The 25,793-nt window shown below is 37.1% G+C and overlaps 1 protein-coding gene across 3 annotated transcripts in view; it reads right to left on the reverse strand.

Annotated features, from left to right (window-relative positions):
* The window catches only part of Casd1 (CAS1 domain sialic acid O acetyltransferase 1), a 43,517-nt gene that overhangs the window by 7,101 nt on the left and 10,623 nt on the right, over positions 1 to 25,793 (reverse strand). For 2 of the 3 annotated variants that reach the window (XM_076566232.1, XM_076566231.1), the window contains exons 4-15: positions 23,934 to 23,978; positions 22,418 to 22,480; positions 19,019 to 19,063; positions 18,469 to 18,592; positions 17,108 to 17,322; positions 13,567 to 13,989; positions 12,489 to 12,578; positions 6,964 to 7,083; positions 5,838 to 5,994; positions 4,458 to 4,537; positions 2,089 to 2,190; positions 309 to 449 (exon numbers count right to left, since the gene is read on the reverse strand). In XM_076566232.1, the coding sequence (XP_076422347.1) occupies positions 309 to 449; positions 2,089 to 2,190; positions 4,458 to 4,537; positions 5,838 to 5,994; positions 6,964 to 7,083; positions 12,489 to 12,578; positions 13,567 to 13,989; positions 17,108 to 17,322; positions 18,469 to 18,592; positions 19,019 to 19,063; positions 22,418 to 22,480; positions 23,934 to 23,978 (1,605 nt within the window). The remainder of the gene's footprint in view (positions 1 to 308; positions 450 to 2,088; positions 2,191 to 4,457; positions 4,538 to 5,837; positions 5,995 to 6,963; positions 7,084 to 12,488; positions 12,579 to 13,566; positions 13,990 to 17,107; positions 17,323 to 18,468; positions 18,593 to 19,018; positions 19,064 to 22,417; positions 22,481 to 23,933; positions 23,979 to 25,793) is intronic. The other variant, XM_076566230.1, reaches the window with a different exon arrangement.

Raw genomic sequence — 25,793 nt, forward strand, 5'->3', positions numbered from 1 at the left:
ATTTGGGCACATCTGGGAATCTGGTCATCACCAGGATATGCTGGCTCTTCACATTAGAGAGTACATGGTACCATTGGTCCCAAATTGATTGTAACATTTGAAATCCTTATTTCACTACAGTCTCAGCTAATGTTCATATTTAACTTACATGTGCATTCTATTTAGAACTTATATCCAATTAGAAAAAAAATACAGAAAAAGTTTTAAAGTATTTATTTAAATCAGTTAATTATATTTCTTTGTTTTAAGGTTAATTTTCTCTATCAGTTAAAAATTTAGATAATGAGAACTTACATCTTGAAACTTACCAAGAAAGACACTACTGAAATAAACAATAGGAAGTTGGAAATTTTGTTTGAAAATAAAGGTTCACCCTTTCCTTCAGAAAGTATTTGACGTCTCTGCAGAGCCAGATAAATGAAAGCAAACAGCATCCCATGGAAGACTACCTGGAAACGAGAGGAAAGGTGTTTTGAAGAGTGACTTCTCCAACACTAGAACAATGCTTGCTTATTTAAAACTGTGTGTATAAAAGTAGGTGGGCTAGAAGCTTGAGACTTTAGAGTTGCCATGAAGAGCTGAAACCTTAATACAAACTTTGATAGTCAAAAAAAAGCCAGTACTGCTAGTGAGTGTGAGCCAAGAGAGCAAGCCCCTACAGCAGCAGAGGCTCCTCCTCAAGGACTTTGGGCAGGGAAGAAAGATAACTGATGTTTTTCAGTGTTGGGATTGAACCCAGGGTCTTACACATGAGAAACACAAACTGCTCCACTGAGCTACATCCCTAACCTCAACAACTGAAAAATATCAAGTTCTTCTAAACATTCTCCAAAATATTAAAACACATTTTATACAGCTCCCTTCAATCACACCCAGCAACAGTACTGCCAAGTCGTAAGCTTAAAAGGAAACTATGCACAAGAAACCAATATGGCGGAGCAGAAAACATACAAAAAAAAAAAAAAAAAAGACATAAATAAGAATAACATGATTTGTCACTGAAATGGACTGGGTTTTTGTATTCCTCAGTTGTTCAGCCCCCCTCCCCTCCAAAAATAATAGAACTCTCTTGAATGTTGAAAATGAATTCTTATGTGGAGCCTGGCATTTTAAGTGGTATGTGGGAAGCAGTTGGGACATAAGGAAGGGTACAACCTTTATGAGTGGGGTTAGTGCCTTGTAAGAGACCCCAGGGAACACTCCTAGTGAGAACATGGTTGCCCATGGCCCTCACCCAGCACTAAATCTGCCATCACCATGAACTGGGATTTCCCAGTCTCTGGAACTGTAAGAAATATGCTTTGTTGTTCAGGAGCCAACCAGGCTCTCATGTTCTGCTTCAGTGCTCCAACAGACTAAGATAAGCACATCCTAGCAGATGATGGGAAGAGACTTTAGCAGGGACATGGTATCTGTATGTGGCTTAGAGATGCAATAAATTACACTGGAAAATACACAGATGTTAGAACCCAGGAATGGCAGAGAATGGTTATCAAGAAAGCATACTGAAAGATGGTAAAAGTCAGAAAGAAAAAAGCAAAGGGTAAAGTAATTAACATTGGCTGAGTGCTCTGCTAGACAGTTTGCATTTTCTTTGGCAAAGGTATTTCAGGTTAAGTGCACGGAATAAACCACTATGCTGTTGCTGCTGCTGCTCTGCATGTCTATCAACAAATCTATATTGCACAGCTTAATACCCCATTGTAATAGTAATCTTAGATTTGAGAGTGGATTGAAAACATTTGGCAGCTCAGGGGTATGTCTTTCTCTAATACACACTTCCCAACATCAACATCTCATGAAACTCAGGACACATCATGAAGCTCATGAATACTGTTCTGAATGGTAGATACATGTAAGTCATCTATCAATTACAATTGTCAGTCAGAGGCCACTTTATAGACAACATTGAAAATATTTTCCTGCTGATAGACATGCATGTAATGAAAAAGGGTATGTGGGTAGTCTGCTTTAACTTACTTTCAACATGTTTCTTTATTCTAAAACTAAGCAGAAACAGACAAAAGTACAAATAATTTTCTAACAGTAGAATTTGAGACAGCAAGGTATCACAAAGCAGATACATACGTAACGGTCTAACCGCCATCTGAACCACCACTCATACACATTCCCTTTCAGTTCAAAACATTTGGAAAGTGGCCAAAGGGAAAAGATCTTCTCAAATGCACCCTACGAAAAGGAATCCAGACAGTTAAGACAATGCACATCAATGCTTGCTTTGTGATTTTATTCTAATGTATATATTTGTTGAGCTAGAATTATATAAAGGCCATGTACATTTTTAACTTCTATTCAATTTCTTTTTAAAATATGGCTTTATTTGAAATCCACTAAAGAATAAATTTATTTTAGCTATGGCCAATAAATATTTAATACTCTCCAAATTTATTTGTCCTTCACATGAAAGCTACTAAAACTACAAAATTTTGAAAAAACAAAAAACAATTAGAAAATCATTTTATTGAGGAGTTATAATCTAATAGATGAAAAATGCTCATATTTACTAGTCAGACACAAAAAACCAAAATGCTTTAGCCAATATGGTATCAATAACCAAAATAATGGTTAAGGTGAAAATATAACTTATTTTCCTCTAAATGTCCTTAATTACCTATAATTATTAGAACTGAAAGAGCCCTCTGGATTAATTACTCCAATCAGCCATCCCTAAGTGCTATTACTAGCCTTTGAAACACAGTTTCAAGTTTTACTCTGTCCAGTTATTGAATGGCACCCTCTTATTAATCTGACAGCCAGGAAAATGTGGGAATGAAGGAGCAAAAGTCTTGGGTACATTCCTGCACACTAATGAAGCCCTTCAAAGAAAACAAATCCTCAATATCGACTAAAGAACGCCAGCACACTCCACTAAGGAATGTCCCATTACTGGACCTTCTGCAAGAGCGTACAAAATAATTACTGAAAAAATAATTACCAAAACCCAAAGGAAAACACCAAGATAACGTTTCAGATACTGCTGAATCTTTATGTTAGAAGAATTTCATTACTTTAACAAAATATAACCATATCCATTTAACCACAACTTCAACTGCACATAAAACAGAACTGAATTGAAATCTATTCTGCAGACAATGTAGATTCATTCTTACCAAAAATTGCAAAATAAAGCTTTCTGGATTATACATATACACACACACATATATAGATATGAGGAGATGTACAACATAACAGGTATGAATTTACTAAATATAAACATATGACCTTAGAGACCACATATATGTAGAATATCTATATATAAATGCATTTGTAACTTAAAATTTTGCTTCTAGTTGAAATTTATTTATTATGTCACCAATAAAGAAGTCTTATCAAGTACTGACATTTTGAGAAGACAGTGGGCTGACCTGGGCTGTATGCTTTTTTCTTTTTTTCTTGTCCTGGAGTAAACAGTGACCCAGAGCTGGTTAAGTTTTCTTATTCTCACTATTTAATAATGGATCAACTTTACTTTCTTTCCATTTGAATGTACTCACAGAATGTTGGGTATTTGTTGGTACCTATTTCTTTATACATTTGCCTATTGTTTTATTATTTTATTTATCTCACATGAAAAAGAAAACTGGATGCCAGGCAGAAACAAAAATGTTTTTACTTGTATTTACTTCTAAGTATGACAATAAGTACAAAAGGCCTAACAACCCCTCCCCCAATGGCCCTGCAGAATTATCTTGCACCCTAATCCACATATAACAAAATATACCTAGTGGGCATTTACACTTGACATAGCATTATGCAAAAAGTGGCACCATGAGCCAACTGCAGTTTATGTCAAAACTATAGATATTCAAATTAAACTATTTTAGTCTGAGTTTCATGCTGCCCAAGTAAAATGTCTGCCTGGTGGATTTAACTAGCAGATAACAGACTGCATTCTGCTAAATCTACAGAAAATCTCAACCATCAAAATAAAGGATATAAGGTCAGAAGTATAAAAATGACCAAAATCTTTTAAATTAAACACACAAGACATCACCAACCCTCTGCACCCAAGTTCATTTTATTAACTGTCTCGAATTTACTTTGCTCATTTACAGAAAAATCAAGTTAGAGTGTGGTGCAATGAATAATGCACAAACTAAACTGCAAATTCTGTCAGGAGAATTTTGATCATTGCTTAGAGTATATCTCATAACAGACATCCAATAAACGTTTGATTGATCAAAGTCAAGTAAAATGGATCTTGAACAATTGCCAGAAGAAGAGCTTAAAATTGCTCTCACAACAAAAACAGTAGTAACAAAGTGGGTAGGGTCTCAAAAGAACTCTACCACAGAGCAGTCAACTACAGAGTGACACTTTTATTACAGTCATTAAAAAAAATGAAGCTTAAAACAAGGCTCTAACTCTTCTCACACACCTTAGAAGACTTGAACTTTAAAATATTATAAACTATAAACTGAGAAGACTATACAAACCTGAGAATATGCCAAGAAACATATGCACAGCAGCAAAAAAGCCAGTTTCAAGAGTAAGCCGAGATGCCACAAACAATTTCCTATAAGAGAAAATATACAATGTACAAAACTATAAATTTCTGTTAACAAACGCTTTGAGGACACTCTGTTCAATGTTTTGGTACCCTGAATGTTTCTCAAAATAACCTTTGCGTATAGTGTATATAAATGTGTTTGGGCACAAACCAAAGGTGGGAAAAAAAAGAAATCAGTGGAGGACTACTGTGAGGAACTGGAAAACAGTGTGTTGCTAACAGCACACACACATACACACTGCCCATCTATCGCAGACAGACACTTTAAGGTACCTCTTGAATGCATTCACACTCATTCACTATTGAATGTTTCAACTATATGATCAATGCAATGCTCAAGCTCAGGTTAAATACTAGCTTAGGTAACACTGCTTAAACATAAACTTCCAGGAAATGTAAGCTCCCTAATGGACTAGGATTTAATCATAAGGAACATTTTAACATATGCATACTTCAAAGTACAAGTTCAAATTTATGCATTTTAATAAATGATCTAAGTTTTGTAGAGAAATTGTACTCTAAATCTATAGACTGTCCAAAGACACTAATGAATTTTAAAAGGGCTGCATTGAAATTTTCCTGGAAACTTATTTAACATTTTAATGGCAGTCATTAAACAGAAAACATGTTGACAAGCAATATTTAAGTTGGAAGCCAGATACAGATTTAATATTTAAGATATTCTTTATTAAAAGAAAGATTTCCTTTTAATTATATGATCATGGGGAAACCACACTAAGAAACAACTGTAGCCTTACTTGAACATGATCAGTAAGAGACTGAGAAATTTGGAAATGACAACCTTACAGGTAAGTAATTGGGTTCCTTATATGTAAAATAGGTTGATGGTAATTCCTAACCAGTTGTGTAGAAGACAAATTATAAACTATGACATATGAAGGCTTTTGCAAGTAACTGTTTGCTCAAACTCTCTACACATGTAAGAAATCACACAAAACAGAGTTGCCAATATTGAAGTATGACGTGGGAAGAGCCTGCAGCCCCATGTGGCTTCTCCTCCTCTTTACCACTGCCACACTCTGCTGTCTGAAAACTGCCTCACTAGTGGAGAGGGAAATACATACTATAAACGTAAACTAGCATTCTGCAGTGTTATATTCTTCCACGAGCTACTTGGCTGTATTATTTTAGAAACAGTTTTAAAACAAAAATTCTAAAACCACACAGAAGTTTCAATGATCTACATCCTTTAATTAAAAAAAAAAAAAAAGCCTTTAACAACTAGCAGGAAGTCTAGTACTTTGAAAGAATACATTTATTAACATTAGTAAGACAGTCTATTTACCATTTGCCTTTTTTTGGATTATTTGTGGCCACAGTGCTAACGTGACATATATGACCATGAACCACACCGTGACCAGGGGGACAAAGTAATAGAATTGATAAGGTCGATCCATTACGATACATAACACCACAACCAGGAAATTGAGACGAAATAAGACCTATAAAAATGGAGAAGAAAATGGTGTTCATTCCCAATATCCATGAGGAGCAAAGACAGACTTTCCCGAATACAGTAGTACATGGAAGACTCAAGGAACGACTCTACAAGTTTACTTTACCAGCCCTCAAGTTTCATTTGTCCTGCCATCACTGAAGAGTTTAATATAAAATATTTATGTATGATTACAGGAATGACATTCCAGGAAAGAACCAGCCTGAGCTATCCTGTAATTACAGTTGTCATCTTTTTAAATAGAGGGAGGAAATCATACACCAGCCTCTTAGGGATACAAGTAGACTCAATTGCCTCAAGAAAAGATTTCCATTCCATCTCTCGTTTGATGTCGATTTACCCATTTTGTAATAAATAGATAGGTGTCAAAGATACAAAGTAGTATGATTCAAGTTTTAAAAAGTCTTTGTGACTTTCATTAGAGTCATTTAAGATATCAGTTAAATTTATGAACAAAATATAGCCTATGAGCCGACTTCTCTCAGTCCTGTACTGCTGACTCTATGAGCCTGGGCAGAGCATTTGAACTCTCTGAGTCTCTGTTCCCATCTATGATCATGAGGACATCTCAAGGCTGCAATAGGGCCTGAGTAATGTTTAGAAACTGCTAAGCACGAGGCAGGAAGTCAGCAAGTATTGATCCTCTTCTCAGGTAGGGGGGAAAAGCACAGTCATTTCAGTTAACTGTGCACTTTTCTACCAAACTGAAGAAGACCAACACTGTGACCCTTTGAGAACTGGAGCTATTACATATGCACCTAGGTTATAATTTCTTTCCATCACTATTAAATTATCTCAAATTACTAAACAGTAAACACAAAACCACAACTTTAAAGTGATATTTCATAAATCATTATAATTCAGGATCTCATAATGCCCATATTTATATTTTCTTAACAGATACACAGAAAAGCACATTGAGTTGGAAGAAAAAGAGAACTGACTGCATTCTTACCTGACAAACTCGATGGATTCCAAAGTCTCCTTTAATCCAAAAGTACGAGAAATGCCCATAGCCTGTCTGAAAGAGATATGCAGCGACCAGCACCCGAACATGCATGTATACAGGCAGAAACTGTCAACAGAAACAGACAGGGACGGTGTGTGATGGCATAACTATGCTTGGAATTACCCTGGATTTCATATTTTCCTAACAGATGGAAAACAAAACAACCCCCTACTTTTGAAAATGTCCAAAGGACTGCTTATACTATTTAGTTTACTTAGAAAAAAAAAATATCACATAAGATATATGGAAGCATAACTTTGAGCTCTCTCTCTCTCTCTCCCCCTTTTTGGGAAAGTGTCTCATTTAGAACTCCGTCACCCTCCTCACCTTCATCATGCCCAAGTGCCAGAGGTCCTCAGTGCACTGTTTCTGGAGAACTACGTTTTCGCTAAAACACTGCGCATTTTAATCTATGTATGGCAGTCCCAGGAAATGTTGCCTCATTCCCAAGCACTGAGGAACCTAACTACATTGTCATCCCACTACTATCTGTACTATATACCTAGTACATTCCTTTAAAACACTTCTAACACTAAACTTCGCTGGCTCCCATTTTACAGCCACCTGCTAATTCTGCAACTATCTAGCCTACCATTACTTAGAGCCATTGTAGGATAATGTGAATTTGCCCAGTGATTCTGTGTAGGATAAAATAACTTAAGTGTATACCTTAAGTAGACTTTAAGGCCTAGAGTGTATGCATTTTGGAATGCATCTCTTTCCTTTATAAAGGATACTTTACTTGAGGGGGAAAAGCAAGCAAACCCTAGATTGAACCTTTGAACCGACGATGTATCATACACTCTTCTGCATAGCCTCTACTCTAACCAAACTGACAGAGACTCTCTGAAGGGATCTTTGTCTGCTTCTTTGTCTCCTATCTTCTCGTCACCTGTCAGTGCATCCCTAGGACCTCCTTCTCCATGTGTCTATATTTACTAGAATCCTATCTGCAAGCCAGGAGGTGGTGGTGTCTGTAATCTTAGCATTTGTGAGGCTGAGGCAAGAAGAGCACAAATTCTAGGCTAGCCTGGGCTACATACAGAGTTCAAGGCCAGTGTGGCTTCTATACTAAGTGACTACTTAAAACACCAAGGGCTATTTAAAGTGACTATTTCAAATACTAGGGCTAGCTCAGTGCTTCCCTAGCATGCCCAGGGCCTCGGGATCCACCACAGGCACTGGAAAACTCAAATCCTCTTCTCAAAGTCGTAGTCTTCACCTTTCCTCCTGAATCACTACAGTGGAAATGATCTGCTTATCAGATGGTTTTTATTAACTGTATTTCATCATTAGTTCTTTCTTCTAAATGGCTTCTGTCAATATTAGATGAGAAATTCTTAATGAAAGTATAACACAGAATCACAGAATCAGAGAAGTAGAAATTTAGTGTTGAAAAAAGCTCTCAGAAGTTAACAAAGAGAAACACATCTACATCTACTCCATTGTTGAATGTACTCTGCTGGAGCTCATACATGAACCTAAGCTGTTTTGTTGTTGTTCTTCTTTGGTTGGTTGCTTGGTTTGAGGTGTTTTTTTTTTTTTTTAAACAAGGTTTCTCTGTGTAGCTCTGGCTATCCTTGAACTAGCTCTATACAACAGGCTAGTCTCAAACTCAGATCCACCTGTCTCTACCTCTCAAGTGCTGGGATTAAAGGTGTGTACCACCATGCTGGCCTTGAATCTGTCTAATGTTTTATTTTGTTCTTCTTGAGACAGAGTTGCACTATGTGGTCTAGGCTGACCTCAAACTTGTCATTGATCTGTTTTATCTCAGCTTCCTGTTTGTGGTGAAGATAATCACACCCAAGCTTAAGTGTGTGTGTGATTACACAATTGAAAAAAATGTGTGTGTGTGTGTGTGTGTGAACATTTGAGTGTACATGCCCATGGAGGTCACAACAATAAGTTAGACAGCCTGAAGCTAGAGTTCTAGGCAGTTGTGAACTGCCTGACAGGGATGTTAGGAGTGAACGCAGCCCCTCTAGAAAAGCAGTTCACACTTGTAACCACTGAGCAATCTCTCCAGACCATAAGTGCTTCTTCACATACTAACTATCAAGGTAATCCATTCTACTGTGAGATGGTCACTAACTCACAATAGAGGCCCCTGTCATGAAAGTTGCAATACAACTACATCAAAGGCTGCAGCCTCTGCTCTCTACAGCAGCCTGTCCAATAGAAGGAAAGAGGAAGTCCTCCACTGGCTTTCCAAAACCTTCATAAACTAAAAGAAACAGATGAATCCATTTTTAATAACTATATTTTAGTTTCTTAACTAAAATATTTTAAAACTATCATTCAACATGTTACTGTAAAGGCAATAGTCTTCATTATTTCTAATGTGAAAAATGTAAACTTGGTGTAAATTTATTATAATTAGTCACACTTAATTTGCTTTTCTCTGAACAGCCCATTTCTGCTCTGCCTAGCTAGTATCAGTGGCTACTTGGCTAACAAATGGAGCCTGGCTGCAGAGCCACATACTCAAGGTGAATATCTCTTCTTCTGACAGCTTTGAAGTACTGGGAAAAAGACATCAAACCTATGTTAACTATTTTTAAGTACCTTAACCACTCTCTGGAAAGCAACCTTTCAAGTCCGTTCAAGATTAAGGCTGGGACTACAAAGTTGGGCTTGCTTATTTATATTAAGCAATACAATTCTATTATAGAAAATTTCCAAGTTCCTACCAGTGTTGGCCTGTCATAAATCTTACATTTCTCCTAACTTTTTACTGTGCAATATTTCAAACCAATAGGAAAGCTGCAAGGCCAATACAATGTACACAAATAAACTAGCTAAGAACTTGTAAACAAGAGTACTCTTAATATCTTACCATGTGTCTTCTCAGAAGGAAGGCAGCTCCTTACATGGCCACATTATCACTATAATGGCCAAGCAATTTAATATGAACATAATAGTTTCTACTATATAATCCTTAGCTTCTTTGGAAATGTATGTCTGCTGGGCATTGTGGTTGATGTCTGTACTTTCAGAAGTGGAGGCCAGAGAATAAAGAATTTGGGGCCAGCCTATTTGTATAGAGTTCAAGACCAAGCCAGGCTGTCCAGTGAGGGCCTGTTGCAAAGACCCAAGGGCTGGAGAAGTAACTTAGTGGTGGAGTCCTGACTTAGAATGTACAAAGCTGTGAATCTGATCCCTGACCCTGCAAACAACGAAACACACACATTTGACTGTCATACTACTTGATATCTTTTTTAAAAATCCACAGGTCCCTTTTATCTTTCCTATATCAAAGTTACAATAAAATTTTAGAGTTGAAATTGTATTCAGAAGTTCAATTTCATCAAAGAGGTAGGCTGATTTTCTAACCCTAAAAGTTTCCCTCACTATTTTTCATGAAAGTCTCAAAAAAAGGAGAAAAACATAATGAGGCACAAAATCATTGTCTAGTGGAGAGGCCAAACTTGTATCTCTCAGCATTTTAAGCATATTTGATATAAATCTTATTTTTAAAGAATTTTTATGCCAACAATATGTTTATAGCATCTGCCTAGACAATTTAATAATTCTCTGGGATTTTAAAATACTTTCCTTTTTAGCATGAAAACTATAAAACAACAATTCCTTGACATATTTAAAACATTACAATTGGACAACTGAAAATACCATAGCTGTTAGAGTTTTAAATAAGGTTAATCTCTCAACTACTCATGAATGGAACCCACAAATATCTTGTAACTTACATGAACAATGCTTTTCCAGTGAAGACACAGGTAATTTTTAACACTGAAATGTGTGTAACAGAACAAGGACACACAATTAATCATTACAAATGATCTGCTAATGAAAAGTATGTCCTTCCAGAAGAGGGTTGTTGTTTTTTTTTTATTGTAAATGAGAATGTATTGGGAGGCAGTCTAAGAAGATGTATTAAATGTTGGGTTGCTAAATGATTATACTAGAATGCCAAATTGCCTTCATCTTTTTACGATCCAATTCCTTTCTGGAATCACTGAATTGAGGAACTTAATCTGCCATTAATTTTTCCTACCTAATTTCTTAGATAGAAATATCACCATTTAATATGTCAGCAATTAATTATGTCTCTAAATGGCACATTCTTAGAACAAGTCCCTCCTCCCCCTATTAACTAAGTCCTTATTCATATGCCAGAGGTATTTCCAGGCTCCAATATTCACCTCTTTTTATTTCCTAGAGAATTTATGGATTTAGGCCAGGAGTCCTAAGCCATCTCCCCCTGACTGGATTTCTTCACTAGCTGCACCTCAAACTTACAGCTGCAGGGACCACAGGAATCTGACTGCTGCTGCCAGCAGACAGCATAACCATACAATTCCAAAAGGAGCACATTTCATTCCTTTGCTCTGCGCCGTCAAACAAAACATCCATAAAACTCCGAAGTTCAACAACTTTCAAAGATACAAGATAAGGAAGACTATGGTTTTCATTTTTTTTTGAAAAAAATTTCAGTAATAATATTTACATTACTAATTGCTGCTATGGAATGTTCAAATATTTCTCTCTGAGCATGCTCTTCTTATCTGAATTCATCATCAGTTCAAATACTGAATATTTATAGATGAGTTTTGTGTAAGCAAAGAAGCAATAAAACAGCTTGGTACTTCACAAATTATGAATGAGTTTCTAACTTTAAATTTTAAAATATTTTTCACTGAGTTTGATCTCCTCACAATGAAAGCCTATATGACATGTTCCTGTCAGGCTCGTCCACGAAGGCCTGTTTTCACTGAACTATGGTTGGAATGTTAAAACATAGAAAGGTTATAGTTTTTCTTAACTCTCCATATCTGAGGCAGTCTAGATCGTAAAATTCCTGGGAAAGGAAAAAAGGAGGGCAAAAAAGTTCTAAGTTTTAAGGTTTTTTAAAATGTAACTAGTAGGGGCTGGAGAGATGGCTCAGTCACTAAGAGCACTTGCTGCTCTTGCAGAGGACCCGAGTTCGGTTCCCAGCACCCACATCAGGCAGCTCACAACTGTCTGTAACTCTAGCTCCTGGGAACCCAATTCCTCTGGTTCCCTCAGGGGCTTGCACTCATGTGCAAATACCCAAATGCAAACACACAACTAGATATGATTTAAAATAAATGGTAAAAATTATTTTAAAAATGCAAAACTAGTTAATCTGTCCTAGTGAAGGACAGAATATAAATTTGATTTCTTTTGATAGTAACTGGCCTATTCTAAATCTTTTGTCCTTTACAAAGCTTCCTAATAACTTTCAATTAGCTATTCAACAAGATGATGTAAGATATCTGCTATTTCTATAGTACTAAGGGCAAATAAATACAAAATCAATTATTGCTTCACCTTCTTCAAAGAAAATTGATCTTTCTTTTAAAATGATAGATTTTCCAAAGACTTTGGAGAAACATGAGAAGACTGAAGAGCTGGGCAGGAAAGGAGAAGGACTCTTAAGCAACATTTCTTCCCATATGTTCTGAACATAGATTTGAAGTACTTACTGTACTTGCTCCTGAGATGTGATAAATCAAAATCACGAGCTGCATCCAGCCTTTCCATTCATCTGTTTGTTCTCTATTTAATACTTTAGGCTGCATAAAGGAACCAAAATCTGCTTTAAAAATCCATCGGGAAGTAATTATTTGGACAGAACATATTAAGAATATAACATTTTTCTTACAGTGTTTAAAGCTAATGTTTCTGTCAAAAAATCATGGGTGGGGTAAACTGTCTCTATTTCTCACTAAAAGATACAGTAAAACTACTCTAAATGTAACATAAATTTGAAAGACAACTATAATGAGATCTTGAGGTGTTCAGGTGGTCCTTCTGGTTCTGTTTAAAATGGCACTGAAACTATGACAGATGTATTTTTAGATCTAAAAATGGCATCCTACAATCTTCTTTACAAAATTTTAAAATTTTAGAGTTAAAAAAAGATCTTACAGTTCTCTTACACTTCATTGACAGAAAATGGTCTATTATTAGAATTTATTTTCCTTAACATACTTTCACAGGAGATGAAGAACTAGTTAGTTATCCTCATAGAGGAGCTATCTTTTTGTGCAGAAGAATTTGGTAATTCAAATAACACACCCTTGTTGACAACTTAAGCAAATAATCCGAACAATGGGCACACTTCTAAATTAGGAAATTCAGAATATCATGAGTCGAAGCCACATCATTATATAAGTTCTAATTTGTGTGGACATGTCTAATTAATACATAAATATAAACTCTCTCATATAGAGGCATTTCTTAATATAATTATATTTTTACATTGTAATGGACAATAAATAGTATCTAGTACTTGAAGGAACCAATCTACTTTCTCTAGCTTCAAGGAGGCAAAAATAACGTGAGTCATGACATCTTTTCACACATACTTGCATCTGTTAATCTTTTGAACGTTGTAACTGTATTTAAAAGGAGTGGTTAGGAGTCTACTGAGTAAAGAATAATTACAGAGTCCTTCTGCTTCATCTACAAACACGTTTGTAAATAAGTGACAACAGTTCTTTAATGGAGATTTGATGACGAGACAGGAGGATAACACGGGCTAATGTAAATGATTCTTACCTCTTTTGTATTTTCATTGTAAAAGACTCCCAAAACCAGTATGTAGATAATTGGAATAAAGAATGACGAGTGTGTATAAAATTTGTTTTCCTTCATAAACAGGTTTGCACGGTCACACATATAGAAATAAGCCATGATCAGGCCAAGTTTGCAGAAAGACTGTAAAAGTATTTCTAATGAAGACACAGGAGTATTGATAATATTCTTCTTTTCCTCACCACTTTCCAAATCAGTACATGGTTTATTCTTCCGGTGAGCATTACGATGAATGACATAGAAAATTAAATACCCAATAATGGACAAGGTGAAGAAACAAGCAGCTAGTTTCTGTATGAGAGTGAGAGGAGGCCGAGGCTGACAACAGGAACCATCCACAGGCTTCACAACTTTATTACAATACACGTTCATGAGAATCATTGCGCTCTGTGAACAGATGGAGGCATCTGGTTATTATCTTGTCAGTGATGCATTTCACAGTCCATTTTCTCCTGCGAATATTGAGGTTTTGACTCCAAAACCAAAATCTCTTGTACTTTCTGCACTCACTTCCTAGACACACACTCAAGTGATGGTGTTCCTGCACTCACTCCTTACACACAGTCAAGTGATGGTGTTCCTGCACTCACTCCCTAGACACATACTCAAGTGATAGTGTTCCTGCACTCTGTAAGACCTAGCCTGGGTGTCTTGAACTTCTCTGGTTATGGTCACAATAAGAAGTTTGTTTCAGAATGTAACCACGACACACTGCAATCAACACCTCACTACTTAGAATGCACTGATATGGTTCTGGGTTCTGTTCTTTTAGAAAACAACAGCAACACAAATGAATGAAAAAATAGCAAAAAGCTCACAGACCCTATGGCTGCTAACAGATGAGCTAAAAAAAATACTGACAGATGTCAAATACTAAAGAATACTAATTAGCAGACTTCCAAAATCAGAATGGTTGACATGGAGTCCCAGTCTTTACATGACAAAAGAATGTAATATAGCTACTACTGAAAAAATTAACAATTCTTAGCTAACAATATTGACAATATGCCTTTTATTTAATTCACAGCTTAGAAATAATTTATGAGTATAATTTTAAGATATTCATTGCTAGATAAGATGTGGAATGTTCAACATAGTTTGATTATAAGAAACTTACTGAGGCAAGCTGTCAAGATTCTTTCTAGTTAAAGGTTTGGTCAAACTCTAGATTATAAAAACTACAATCTGCACCTTTAATCCCAGCACTTGGGAGGCAGAGCCAGGCGGATCTCTGTGAGTTCAAGGCCAGCCTGGGCTGCCAAGTGAGTTCCAGGAAAGGCGCAAAGCTACACAGAGAAACCCTGTCTCGAAAAACCAAAAAAAAAAAAAAAAAAACCTACAATCTGGGTATCTGAGGGACTCTGATGATATCACTTCAGCATAAGCTTTCAAAGTCCTCAAATGTTTAGAAAATCCTATCACTTAGCCCTTGGACTGAGGAAGTTCTCTAAGTGGCATTCTCAGGAACCCTGGTTCACAGATTCTCACAAGGCCCTTACCTATCTCCCAGAGTCTTCAAGCCTATCATGTATATAAAAAAATGGGGTTATGCAAACACAGAAAATCTTGGGCAGGAGATGAAGGCAACCACATGTATTTTACATGAATCCTTTGGATATCTGATAAAAAGTGGCTTTTCAACCTAATCCTAATGGGAAAAAAAGACTTGATAGTCACACTACTTCTAGCTCATGGACTAAAACAAGTAACATGAGTTACTTTTTCCCCTAGAATTTAAGTTCTTCCTTACAAACACATTTAAGTTTATAGAATTCCTTGCTGGATCTTGCTAAAACAAAATAATCATGCAATGCCAAAACTTTTAAATTCTAAGAGTATGGCAAGATACATATGTGATTAATTCTTCTGTACACACACACACACACACACACATACACACACACACACACACACACACACACACACACACACACACACACGGTCCACTGCTTTTTGACATCCCACACTTAGGGCACAAGACTGAGATGATTCAGCTGAACCTGACCTTCAAGTCTCTTCCCTACAGTCTAGCCTCTATGGTACCAGAAAATACTATGCACAGCGCCAAGAGAGAAGCAACCAAACAATTCTACCCACCTGCAACGCCTATGAACCATGACAACGATGTCCGTAAAGGTGCTGTAAATGGCATTCACATGTGGCATTAACCAACAACTGTCTAACTGGACTTAAGCCCTCTCAACAGAAGGGACATCATGACTGGTACTGAAACCTAGCCAGCTTCTCACAGCTAGTGAGGTCATAGACCTTAGAAAAGAATCTACTACTACCACTTTGCTAGACCAGCACGATTTCTTACTGTATTCTAAATCTTATCCTTCTACCCACAGATATATATAGCTACCCTCATCAAAGAATCCTTTCTTCACAGCAGATGGAGTCCAGCACAGAAAAGCACAACTGGACACAGTGCAGAGATGAATGGATAATGGGGAACCCAGTCCTAACGGACACAGGCACACCACAGCCCCTACATCTATGGCTCTGGGAACATTGTGGAAGAAGGGGTAGAAAGATGACAAGAGCCAGAACACCAGGAAATCTGCTGGGTAACAGTCTCTTCTAGAAAAGGCTGCATCAACAAGAACGGGATGAATCAATGGACACATTAACATGGAAGGGGGAACATTTCATGGGGTCCCATTCCTAGACCAGAACTACAGACAGTTAATGACTGCTAGCAGAAGGAGAATGGAGTCTGCCCCAGGGATAAGCCCTCTTATTGGTTGCCAGCCCTGAAACCATACATACATACATATGTACAAACAACAAAACAGATTTAGCATGCTGGGTTTATGTATTTGTGCACATATATGCATATATTTATATATCTGCAAATACATATGTAGCAATAATAATAAAAGAGAAAGAGGTTATCAACTTGTAAGTGTTTGGGGGGCATGAGAGGGGCTGGAGGTGGGTTCCTGTGAGGGGCTGCAGAGAAGAAGGGAAGAACGAGAGTCATGTAATTCTATTTCAATTAAATACATATTTTTTAAAAATCCCTCTAAATATTTTGTTCTAGTGTGTAAAATGTTTACCTATGAAGTTCTCTTTCTCACTTACCATAAAGTTTTTGCATCAGTCAACCTAATCTGTACCTTGAATAATGCAGTATAAGAACCATAAGGTTATAAAAATGATTTTTTATCTCGAAATGTGTGCTCTTCACTGCTGTGGAGTCTTGCATAAGGATGGAGCCCATAAAGCAGTCCTTTGGGCACGATAAGAACTTAGAGTTTCTTAACCGTGACTGGCACTCTAGATGAAGTTTCCTTTTCCTACCACAGCTGCTGCTTTTAGAAGTTTTGGAGTATAAGAAACTTCTTACTTATTCTAGCTTCATTTAGGTGACAGAAAACAAAATTATTTCTACATGTACATTTAGATAGCATGAGTAATTAGGATTGCAATCTTGTTCTATGACTCATGGCTGTTGGCAATTGAACTCAGTCTCCTCCCACTAACATCTAAGAACTCTTACAGTTTCTCGGCTTGATTCGGGAAGGTGTAAGCCATCCAAAGACTCCATGATGGTTTCTTGAGCGATTAGTTTGGAAACACTGAACAACTTGACATTAGACTTGGAGTTTCTGGTGCTGCTGTTCAGAATGCTGACCGCAGCCTCGTTGTAGGCTTCGATCTTCTCATTCGTAATCATTTTCCTGCTTTCACTCAAGAGGTCCTCATAGACTGGGTCTGCACATTGGAAACACATTCGAAACAACACATCGCAAAGCTGCTTAATGGGAAAAGCATGACCACACATGTTAGTTAATCCACATTTTATAGTTTGTTATTAAACTCGAGGTGATACCAGGTACTTAATAAATTACTTCTACATAAAAATGGCCAAAGTTGGCAATGATTTCCTATCTTACATTCAAGTTTTGAGCCAATATCTTGCTCAATTTAAAGAACTTTTATCACTTTCCCATGTATACTGTTTAGGGCAAACATTTTCATGTCACAGCATGCCCCAAGAGTTTAAAATTCTGGATGCAGACTTTAAGAAATTAGAACTGGATGATGGAAGAATGTCTAATAAGGAGAAATAACCAATCCGTTTCCCTGTGGTCCCTGTCCAATTCTGGGAAGTCTGTTCAGACAATCTGGAAGTAATACTCAAGACCCAGGTCCATCCATTTTCATCAACTATCATATGTTAATTCTTTCACATTTTCATAAAAAGGTTAATAATGAGTCTGTGAGCCGAACAGAAATGGTGCAACAGATTCTTACTACCCTTTCTTATTCTTTCCAACTCGGAAATAATCATAAGAGTTTTTGACAAACGTATTGAATTGCTAAAATATCCAAGGTATTTCATATTGTGTGGAACATTAAATAATGGGCATTCAATAAATTCCTGAAATGAGCTGACTTAATGTGACTTTCATACCCAGTATAAACTAGATGGTGTCAATTTAAACACAGTGTGTGGTTTCCAAATATATTTAATATAATAATTCTAATGATTACAATATTATACGAGGAATGGTTAATATTTTCCCTGCATTTCCGTAGCAGTGAATATATTCTGCAAAAAGTAAAACAGTTGGAGGTAAACCTCATTTGCCTTCAGGGTTTATCTCTTTACTGCATTTTGCAGTCACTCTGCTGCTTGGAGGATTTTTTTTATTTATTTTATGCTTTCTATATTTATTAGTTTATTCCTTAAACTTAAAAAAGAAAGCAAGATCCTCTAGTTTATTCTAATCTTGCAAGTATTATTTCAAAATTTATTCTCATAAAGAAGTAATTTTGTCTCTTGAAACAGGATATAATAAAACCTATCTCTTAAAGTATATATAAAATGACATTTTTTCATTATTCATTCCTTACCTTGTAAGACCCAATAAACATCACTAGTCTTTGCCAGTTTTTCTAAGAGTGGTGCTATGGAGGTGATGTTCATCTTATACTGAGACAGAGCTTCATCGCTGCCATTGTGAATCTTGATGGACCACTGAGAAGCAGTGAAAGTTAAGCATTAATTCAGCACTTAGCACAGAGAAGTAAAGCATATAATGCACCGACTGTAACAGGGTAATTTTAACACAGTTCTCATTTCAGTTAACACTAGAATAAATTTAGTCACATTATTTAATAAAATACATGCTCACAATTATAAAAAGCTACTATAAAATAGACTTTGAATGTATAACACTCAATATAATTCTAGAGAGAAAATAATACTGAGATTTAACATTAAATTTACTCAGTTCATTCAGACCTTTTTATTAAAATTCATCAGTCTGGTTAATTATAATCAAAATGGAAATTAAAATATAAATATAATCAAGAATTCTATTTAATATAAATTAGCTTTTTCTTAGCATGTCCTTAAGAGTAAAACAAAGATCACTCTGTGAGAATGTAGACAAGAACTTACTGTGGCTGCGCCTGCTACAATCACATGGGGCTTTGCAACCGAGTCCTACAGGAAGAAAAACTTGATAGCCATGCTACATCCGGTTCATGGATGACACAAACAATACCACTCACACTCCTCCTCCATTCTTGTCCTTACGAATGGACTTTCAGTCTATAGAACCCCTTACCGGACTATTTTACTACATGATAGAGCTTACATGGCTACATGGTTACACTGCATGGAAAGATACTTAATGCAGTTAATTCTTTATAGTGTTCTTAGAAATACACATGCGCGCGCATACACACACACACACACACACACACACACACACTACTGAAATCGAATATGACCTACTATTATTCTGAATTCTGAGTAAATTGCTTAGAGTAAAGCTCCAGTGCATTATGTCAGTCAATTAGGAGGTATTCATAGAAGCCTACAGGGTACAAAGTATAAGAGTTAAACAAAATACAGGCTCAGTGCCCTAAGCAAATGCAATCTGTTGGGAAGGCTAAATCTAACATGTATTTAACAAAATATACTGATAATTATTAAAGACCACATGTGGGAAAAGAGAAAAATTCTCTAGAAATGTTCACTAGCTGCAAGGTACACCATTTGTAACACAGTTAAGTCATATATTAATACAGCCAAATTTATAACATTTACATAGTACTGAGTTTTTAGTATCTTCTCTTAAAATGTTTCATTTTAAAACATATTCTTAGTGCCTATGTGATAGGCAGGGATGATATTGAACTTGTACAGTAAGGACCCATTCAAAAAAAAATAGTAGGGTATTTCTCAGCTTGGCAGGAACAGTCAAAATGTCATTTTTCTCAATTTTGAGTTCAATGCATCTTCTACCACACTGAAGACCTGACATTACAATAATGTGAAAAGAAATGGAAATGAGCACTCCATTTTATTTTAAAAAACCCTCATATAAACTTAATTGACAATTGTTACTTCTCATCCTAAAGGTAACACTTCTTGAGGGTAGTCCATTTCTAAGACGCTTCAATTTGCAGCACCATACTTCCTAAAATAATTCTTTTCTTTTTCCTCATCCCTAGGCAGCCCCCTTTCTCATTCTTCAGAGTAGGGATCCCAAGTCTTATATTTCTTCAGCACATCCCGTGCCCTCCTCAGCATCCAGTTTGACCCTCCAGCCTCATTCAGAAATGAGAGCTAAGACAGGAGATGCACTCTGCCCTCCCACATCCAGGCCTCCAACTTCCTCTCCACCTTCACCTAGCCTATCTTGCTCTAAGGTGCAAGAAATAGCCCCATATTCTTCTCTAGACTGACTTCCCGTCTCACCTCTGCAGCTCTGATCCACGAGTCATCTCCTTCAAAGCTCATAATATCATTCCTGTCCTGTTTCATCTTTCTTCCTTTGACTTGAAGTACCAAGTCATCTTTCTTCTCCAAAGCCATCCTTCCAGCCCCGGCTCACTCCACCACCACCTCTAAAGGCCCACGCTTGCTTACAAGAATATTCTTTCCTCTGTATGCTAGTTTCTCTTTCTCTTATCTAAACTCACATTACCGGGTTTTCAGTTTGGACATCGCCCATCCATTTCAACTCTTTAGCTGCCCACAGTGCCGTCTGAATTGCTGAGCCCTGCAGCCTCATTCATCTCATCTGGAGTCTCACCACAGCTGATCCACCTCTGAAGACTCCTCTCCTTGCACTGACACTTCAGCCCCTTCTCCCTTGCCCTCCTTCCTTCCCCTTCTGCTGCAACTTCTAGATCACTCACTTCCTACAGACTTTACTCTCTAATCTCCAAATTCTTTACTGATTCCATTTCTCCTATGCAAATACCTTCTAATGGCACCTTAATCCACACCAAACCTTCCAAAATTTACCCAAGTAGCTTCAGCTTGATTCTTCACTCACCTACGGAATCCAATACAAACAGCCAATTTCTTCACCGTTTAGCCCACTTTCCTATTCTTTCTCTGCTATACCTCAGCATTCTCCTATTTGCCAGTTTCAATAGACATTTACTGCCCTCAAAATACAGAATACATCCAATCCAACGTCCTTACTTTTAGGAAATCCACTCTAAAGTGTTTAGAAGCAGTTTATTTCTAAGTGACAGGTAAATAAAGTTAGTGCAGGTTAGACTACCATTCTTCTAGTATCCACCTGTCTAGGTGTTATCAAGTCTCCCCCAAATGAAAAGAACTAAAACCAAACACAAATAAACAAGCATTCTGTCCTAAGCTCCAGACACCAGCTGCTGCTGGTCCCCTGAATTGGTTGGTCCCCTAAACTGATACAGGTCCCCTGTAACTGTTCTCAGCTACGGTCCATACATGTGAACACATAGATTAAACAAACGAATTATAAATGGTGGCTAGGTCCCAACATGACCCTAAAAATGCTTATCTGTTCCATGATGTGGTTCAGTTTTAAACTATTATTATAAAAATGAGGGAGATAAACTGGTGCAAAAAATGTCATTACTGAACATTGTTTTATTTATGCCAAATGCAAATGTGTCTTGGTAAAGAATACAAGCTTCATCCAAAGCCTGCTGTAAAGCTTTATAGAGAATATTGTAGAGATGTAAGGTGCCTTACAAAGGGATTCTCTGGCATCAAGAACACAGATGCTGTCCTAGTCTATCTCCACAGATTATATGCTAGAATATACCAGTCCTCTCTATTAGGTCATAAATGCAATTATACAAGGAAAGGAAGTCCTCTTCAGTACCTGCTCATGAATAAGAAACCCCAGAAAAGTATCAAGAGAATGTGTGTTACACTGTAAAAGTGTTCCTGTTTATTCACCTTCAAGAAAGGGGCTCACTATACAGCTCAGCCTTAAACCAACCAACCAGTCTTAATTTCAATTGATGTCTCTCTCCTCTCCTCCCCCCACCACACACACACACACACACACACACACACACACACACACACTGAACTGAGGGCCCAACACATACTAGGCAAGTTCCTGGCTTATATACCCAGCCTTTTTTTTTTCTCCTCCGGAGACAGGGTTTTTCTGTGTAGCTTTGCGCCTTTCCTGGAACTCTCTTTGGAGACCAGGCTGTCCTTGAACTCACAGAGATCCGCCTGTCTCTGCCTCCCGAGTGCTGGGATTAAAGGCCTGCGCCACCACCACCCGGCTGCTGGTCTCCCGTTCTTGAATGTTCTTTCTTAGGTGTGTCACCCCCTGAGTTTGAATTCCCTAAGTGACAGCAGCAACAGAGGATCTTATAGGAGGAGAGTCTAAGTATTATCTACCGAGTGATAATGGGGCAGAGATACTTAGTAACAACTATTCATGTCGGCCAAGGACAATAATCAATCCCACACAGCTCAGGAAAAACAATGGTTTCTCACTGGCTTGTTAAAATTGGTTACATACACAAAAGTCTGTTTTCAGATACAGACCTCAGTCCACACCTTGATACACTGTTTCATAGAACCATTAACTTCCGGATGCCAAAGAAAATCCTGGGAGAAATGTTAGAAATAAAGAAAAAGTAAAAAACAAAACAAAACAAACTTTTATTTCCATCATTCAAAATAAGTATTAACATTTTCCTACAGAGCGCTTAAGTAAAATCCCAAGTTGCCTAAGACACCTTCCTTTGTCATTTCAATTTGGCCAAGAACCTCACGACAGCTCTAGCTCTTGTATCCACTCATCTCCTCTACTCCCCACATTTGAGCAGAAACATCCTTGCTCAAACCCGGTAACTGTCCTCACAATAAAATGTGGGATCCCTGGAACGCGCCCAGAAGCCAGAGACTGTGGCCTCTGCCTCTCCTGCTGCTGCTTCCCCTTTGCTCTCCAGGAACCGTTTGGTTCAGTCGGCCCCCAAAGGTGCCTGTGGGATCCCAGTATGGAGTTCTTGCACATAATGCTCTTTTTCCCTGGGCTTAGCTCATCCTCCTTGAGACCTTGACAAAAGCATCATTTGTTCAGAAGGAAAACTACTTTCAATCCTTTCTCCTGTGTTCCTTCTGCCCTGCTTAGTCCTCGCAGGCACCCTAGTCCACTTTCATTTGTGTAGGACTAGAATGTTCTATAACCTCTTTAGGCTCAGAACATTTTCCCCCTGAATCCCCAGTTAATTTTCACTGGATTGAGAATTCAGAAAACATTTATATATCCTTTTTTTAAAGTACGTGTTATTAATTTATTATTAATATTAAATTACATAGCAAACACAATAAAGCTAAAGTGTTGCCTTCTTTCAAGCATTTCTAGTTCTTAGAGGCATGGTCTTAATTCTTAGCCCAGGCTATCTTGAAATTCATCCTCTGCAAGTTTGGGATCCCAAGCATATGCCACTAGCCTGGCTTCCAGAATTTCCTTATATTTGTATTTTGAAACAGATACACTTTATTTTCAAAGCTCAGTGTGGCAAAAGACATTTTCCAAATGGCTTCAATAATTTTGGGTACACACTGTCTCCTACAACTTTACTGATGCATGAAGTCGAGCCTCTGGCTAACTCTGGAGCTGGGTAGGTCTGACTCTCAACTCTCATGGAGTATGCTAGACACAAAGGTCTGTGATCCCCTCCCCCTTTTATTGAAAAGGTGTTTTATTCTGACATAATATATCCTGATTACTCTCCCCTCCCTTTACTCCCCCAGTCCCTCCCCACCTCCCTACATATATTCGTTAATTGACATTCATACTGAACTCACACTGATTTCAAATTACTATACAAGATTGTTTCCTGGATAAAAATTAGAGAGATCAAAATTTCCTATTTTATGACATAAAAAGTTTCCATAGACATTTATTCTACTACTTTGTTATTCATATGTACTCTAAAGAATACACTGAAATCTATTTAGTACAGATAAAATATACAGAGTATTAGTTGATCTCCAAATAAATTTACCTTTGAATATAGCTTTACCATTTGGCTCATTAGTAAAATGAACTTACCACTTTAACTGATGAAGTCTTGTCTTCAAAAGGAATGTTTTCATGCTGCCATTGGAAGGAGACAGCAGAAACATTAGTGCATAAACTCATCATCTTGCTATCTCCCCAGTGAGCATTTTGGTTTTTTGGTATAGAGCTTTTCCCTACATTGAGGTGATAAAGATATTCTCCTATTATCTTTTTTCCAAAAAGTTTCAACATGTTGACCATTCTAAATTCACCTAGAAATTATTTTATTTGGTGGTATGAGATAGGGATCTAATTTCAGTTTTTCCCATGAATATTAGCGAGTGCTTCAGCAAAGTTAATTAAACAGACCTTCCTTTATCCAGGACTCTTCAGTAATGCATGTGTGTGTGCATGTGTGCGCGTGTGCGTGTGTGTGCATGTGTGCGCATGTGTGTGCGTGCTACTTACTCTTCTCTTTATGTGCATGTGTCACTTTAGACTCTCCATTCTAATCATTTGGTTTCTTTGCTTATCTCTACTCCACCATAGCATTATTCTTATCACTACAGTTAAGACAAATCTTTATAATAAAGAACAGATCCTTATTCTGAAGATTTGCTGAAGTTATTGGTGGTATGTTGCCCTTCCTTATAAAATGTAAAATCAATCCAGCAGTTCCACAACAAATTCAGTTAGGATTTTACTGGGATTATATTGAACCTATCAGTCAATCTAGTTATAATTTGTATCTTTACAATGCTGAGCCATTTTACCAAGGACATATCTACCACTCAGCCATACCTTTTTTTTAATTTCTCTGTGTAACAGTCTTGGCTGTCCTGGAACTCATTCTGTAGACCAGGCTGGATTTGAACCTACAGAGATTCGCCTCCCTCTGCCTCCCAAGTGCTGGGATTAAAGGCATGCACCATGATGTCCAGCGAGTTATACCATTTTAAACTGTCTTTCAGCAAAATTGTACACAGTTCTTATGCATTCAGATATACCACATTTACTGATTGGCCTTTTTTCTGTTTGATAGTTCATATGGTATAACTTTCAAAGTTTCAGCTCTATGCTACTGCTATGTAGACTGTAACTGAATTTTCACACCTTTATTTGAGTTGTGCAAGTAATGTTTGCATATCCACCTTATCATCAGCTACCCTCCTTTTTCCAAGCACATAATTATACCATATGTACTCCTGAGTTTCCTTCTCTCCAAACCTTACATTTTTACATTTTCTTTCACCTAGTGCTTCTAATAAAATGTTGAAGAGAAGCAGCAGTAATGAACATCAATGATTTTCTCCTGATTTTAATGAAGATGTGTCTAAGATTTCACCATTAAGAAATTTACTGTAGGCTTCTAAAACTTTTATCAAGTTAAGTTCCAACACAAGTTGCCTAAAAGAGACAGAATGACACCAATTTTCTGACACAACTGAGACATGCTTATTAGTGGAGTAATATGTGAAGAAAAAAACAAAGACATTCCCAGTGTGATCCATCAGGCTCTCCACAGTGACCCTCTAAGTTGAAGCTGTAAGACTGCAAAGTCAAGATGGTCCACATGTCAGCCATGTTTGCTTGCTTCATTTGCTCGTGCCTCCTTCATTGAGAGCAATGGGAAGGTTTTCCATTATAACGTGTCAACTTCTTGCTATATTAATCTTTGCTAAATTTAAAGGCTAACTTAATGAACATCACAATTTTTAAATCTTCTCAATGATTTCACCATTTGCCATTAGAAAGCAACTTTCTGTGTTGATAATGCTCTTGCATTCATGCCTTATCTGCCTTCATGGTGTGTGGGAATAGAGAATATATAAAATATAATCTGACAAATGTTTGATCAGCAGTTGGAATGAGTTGTTTTCTTGGCATCTGTATCTTTAGTATTTAGTCTTG

Source organism: Peromyscus maniculatus, chromosome 3, assembly GCF_049852395.1.
Source record: "Peromyscus maniculatus bairdii isolate BWxNUB_F1_BW_parent chromosome 3, HU_Pman_BW_mat_3.1, whole genome shotgun sequence".
Taxonomy (NCBI): domain Eukaryota; kingdom Metazoa; phylum Chordata; class Mammalia; order Rodentia; family Cricetidae; genus Peromyscus; species Peromyscus maniculatus.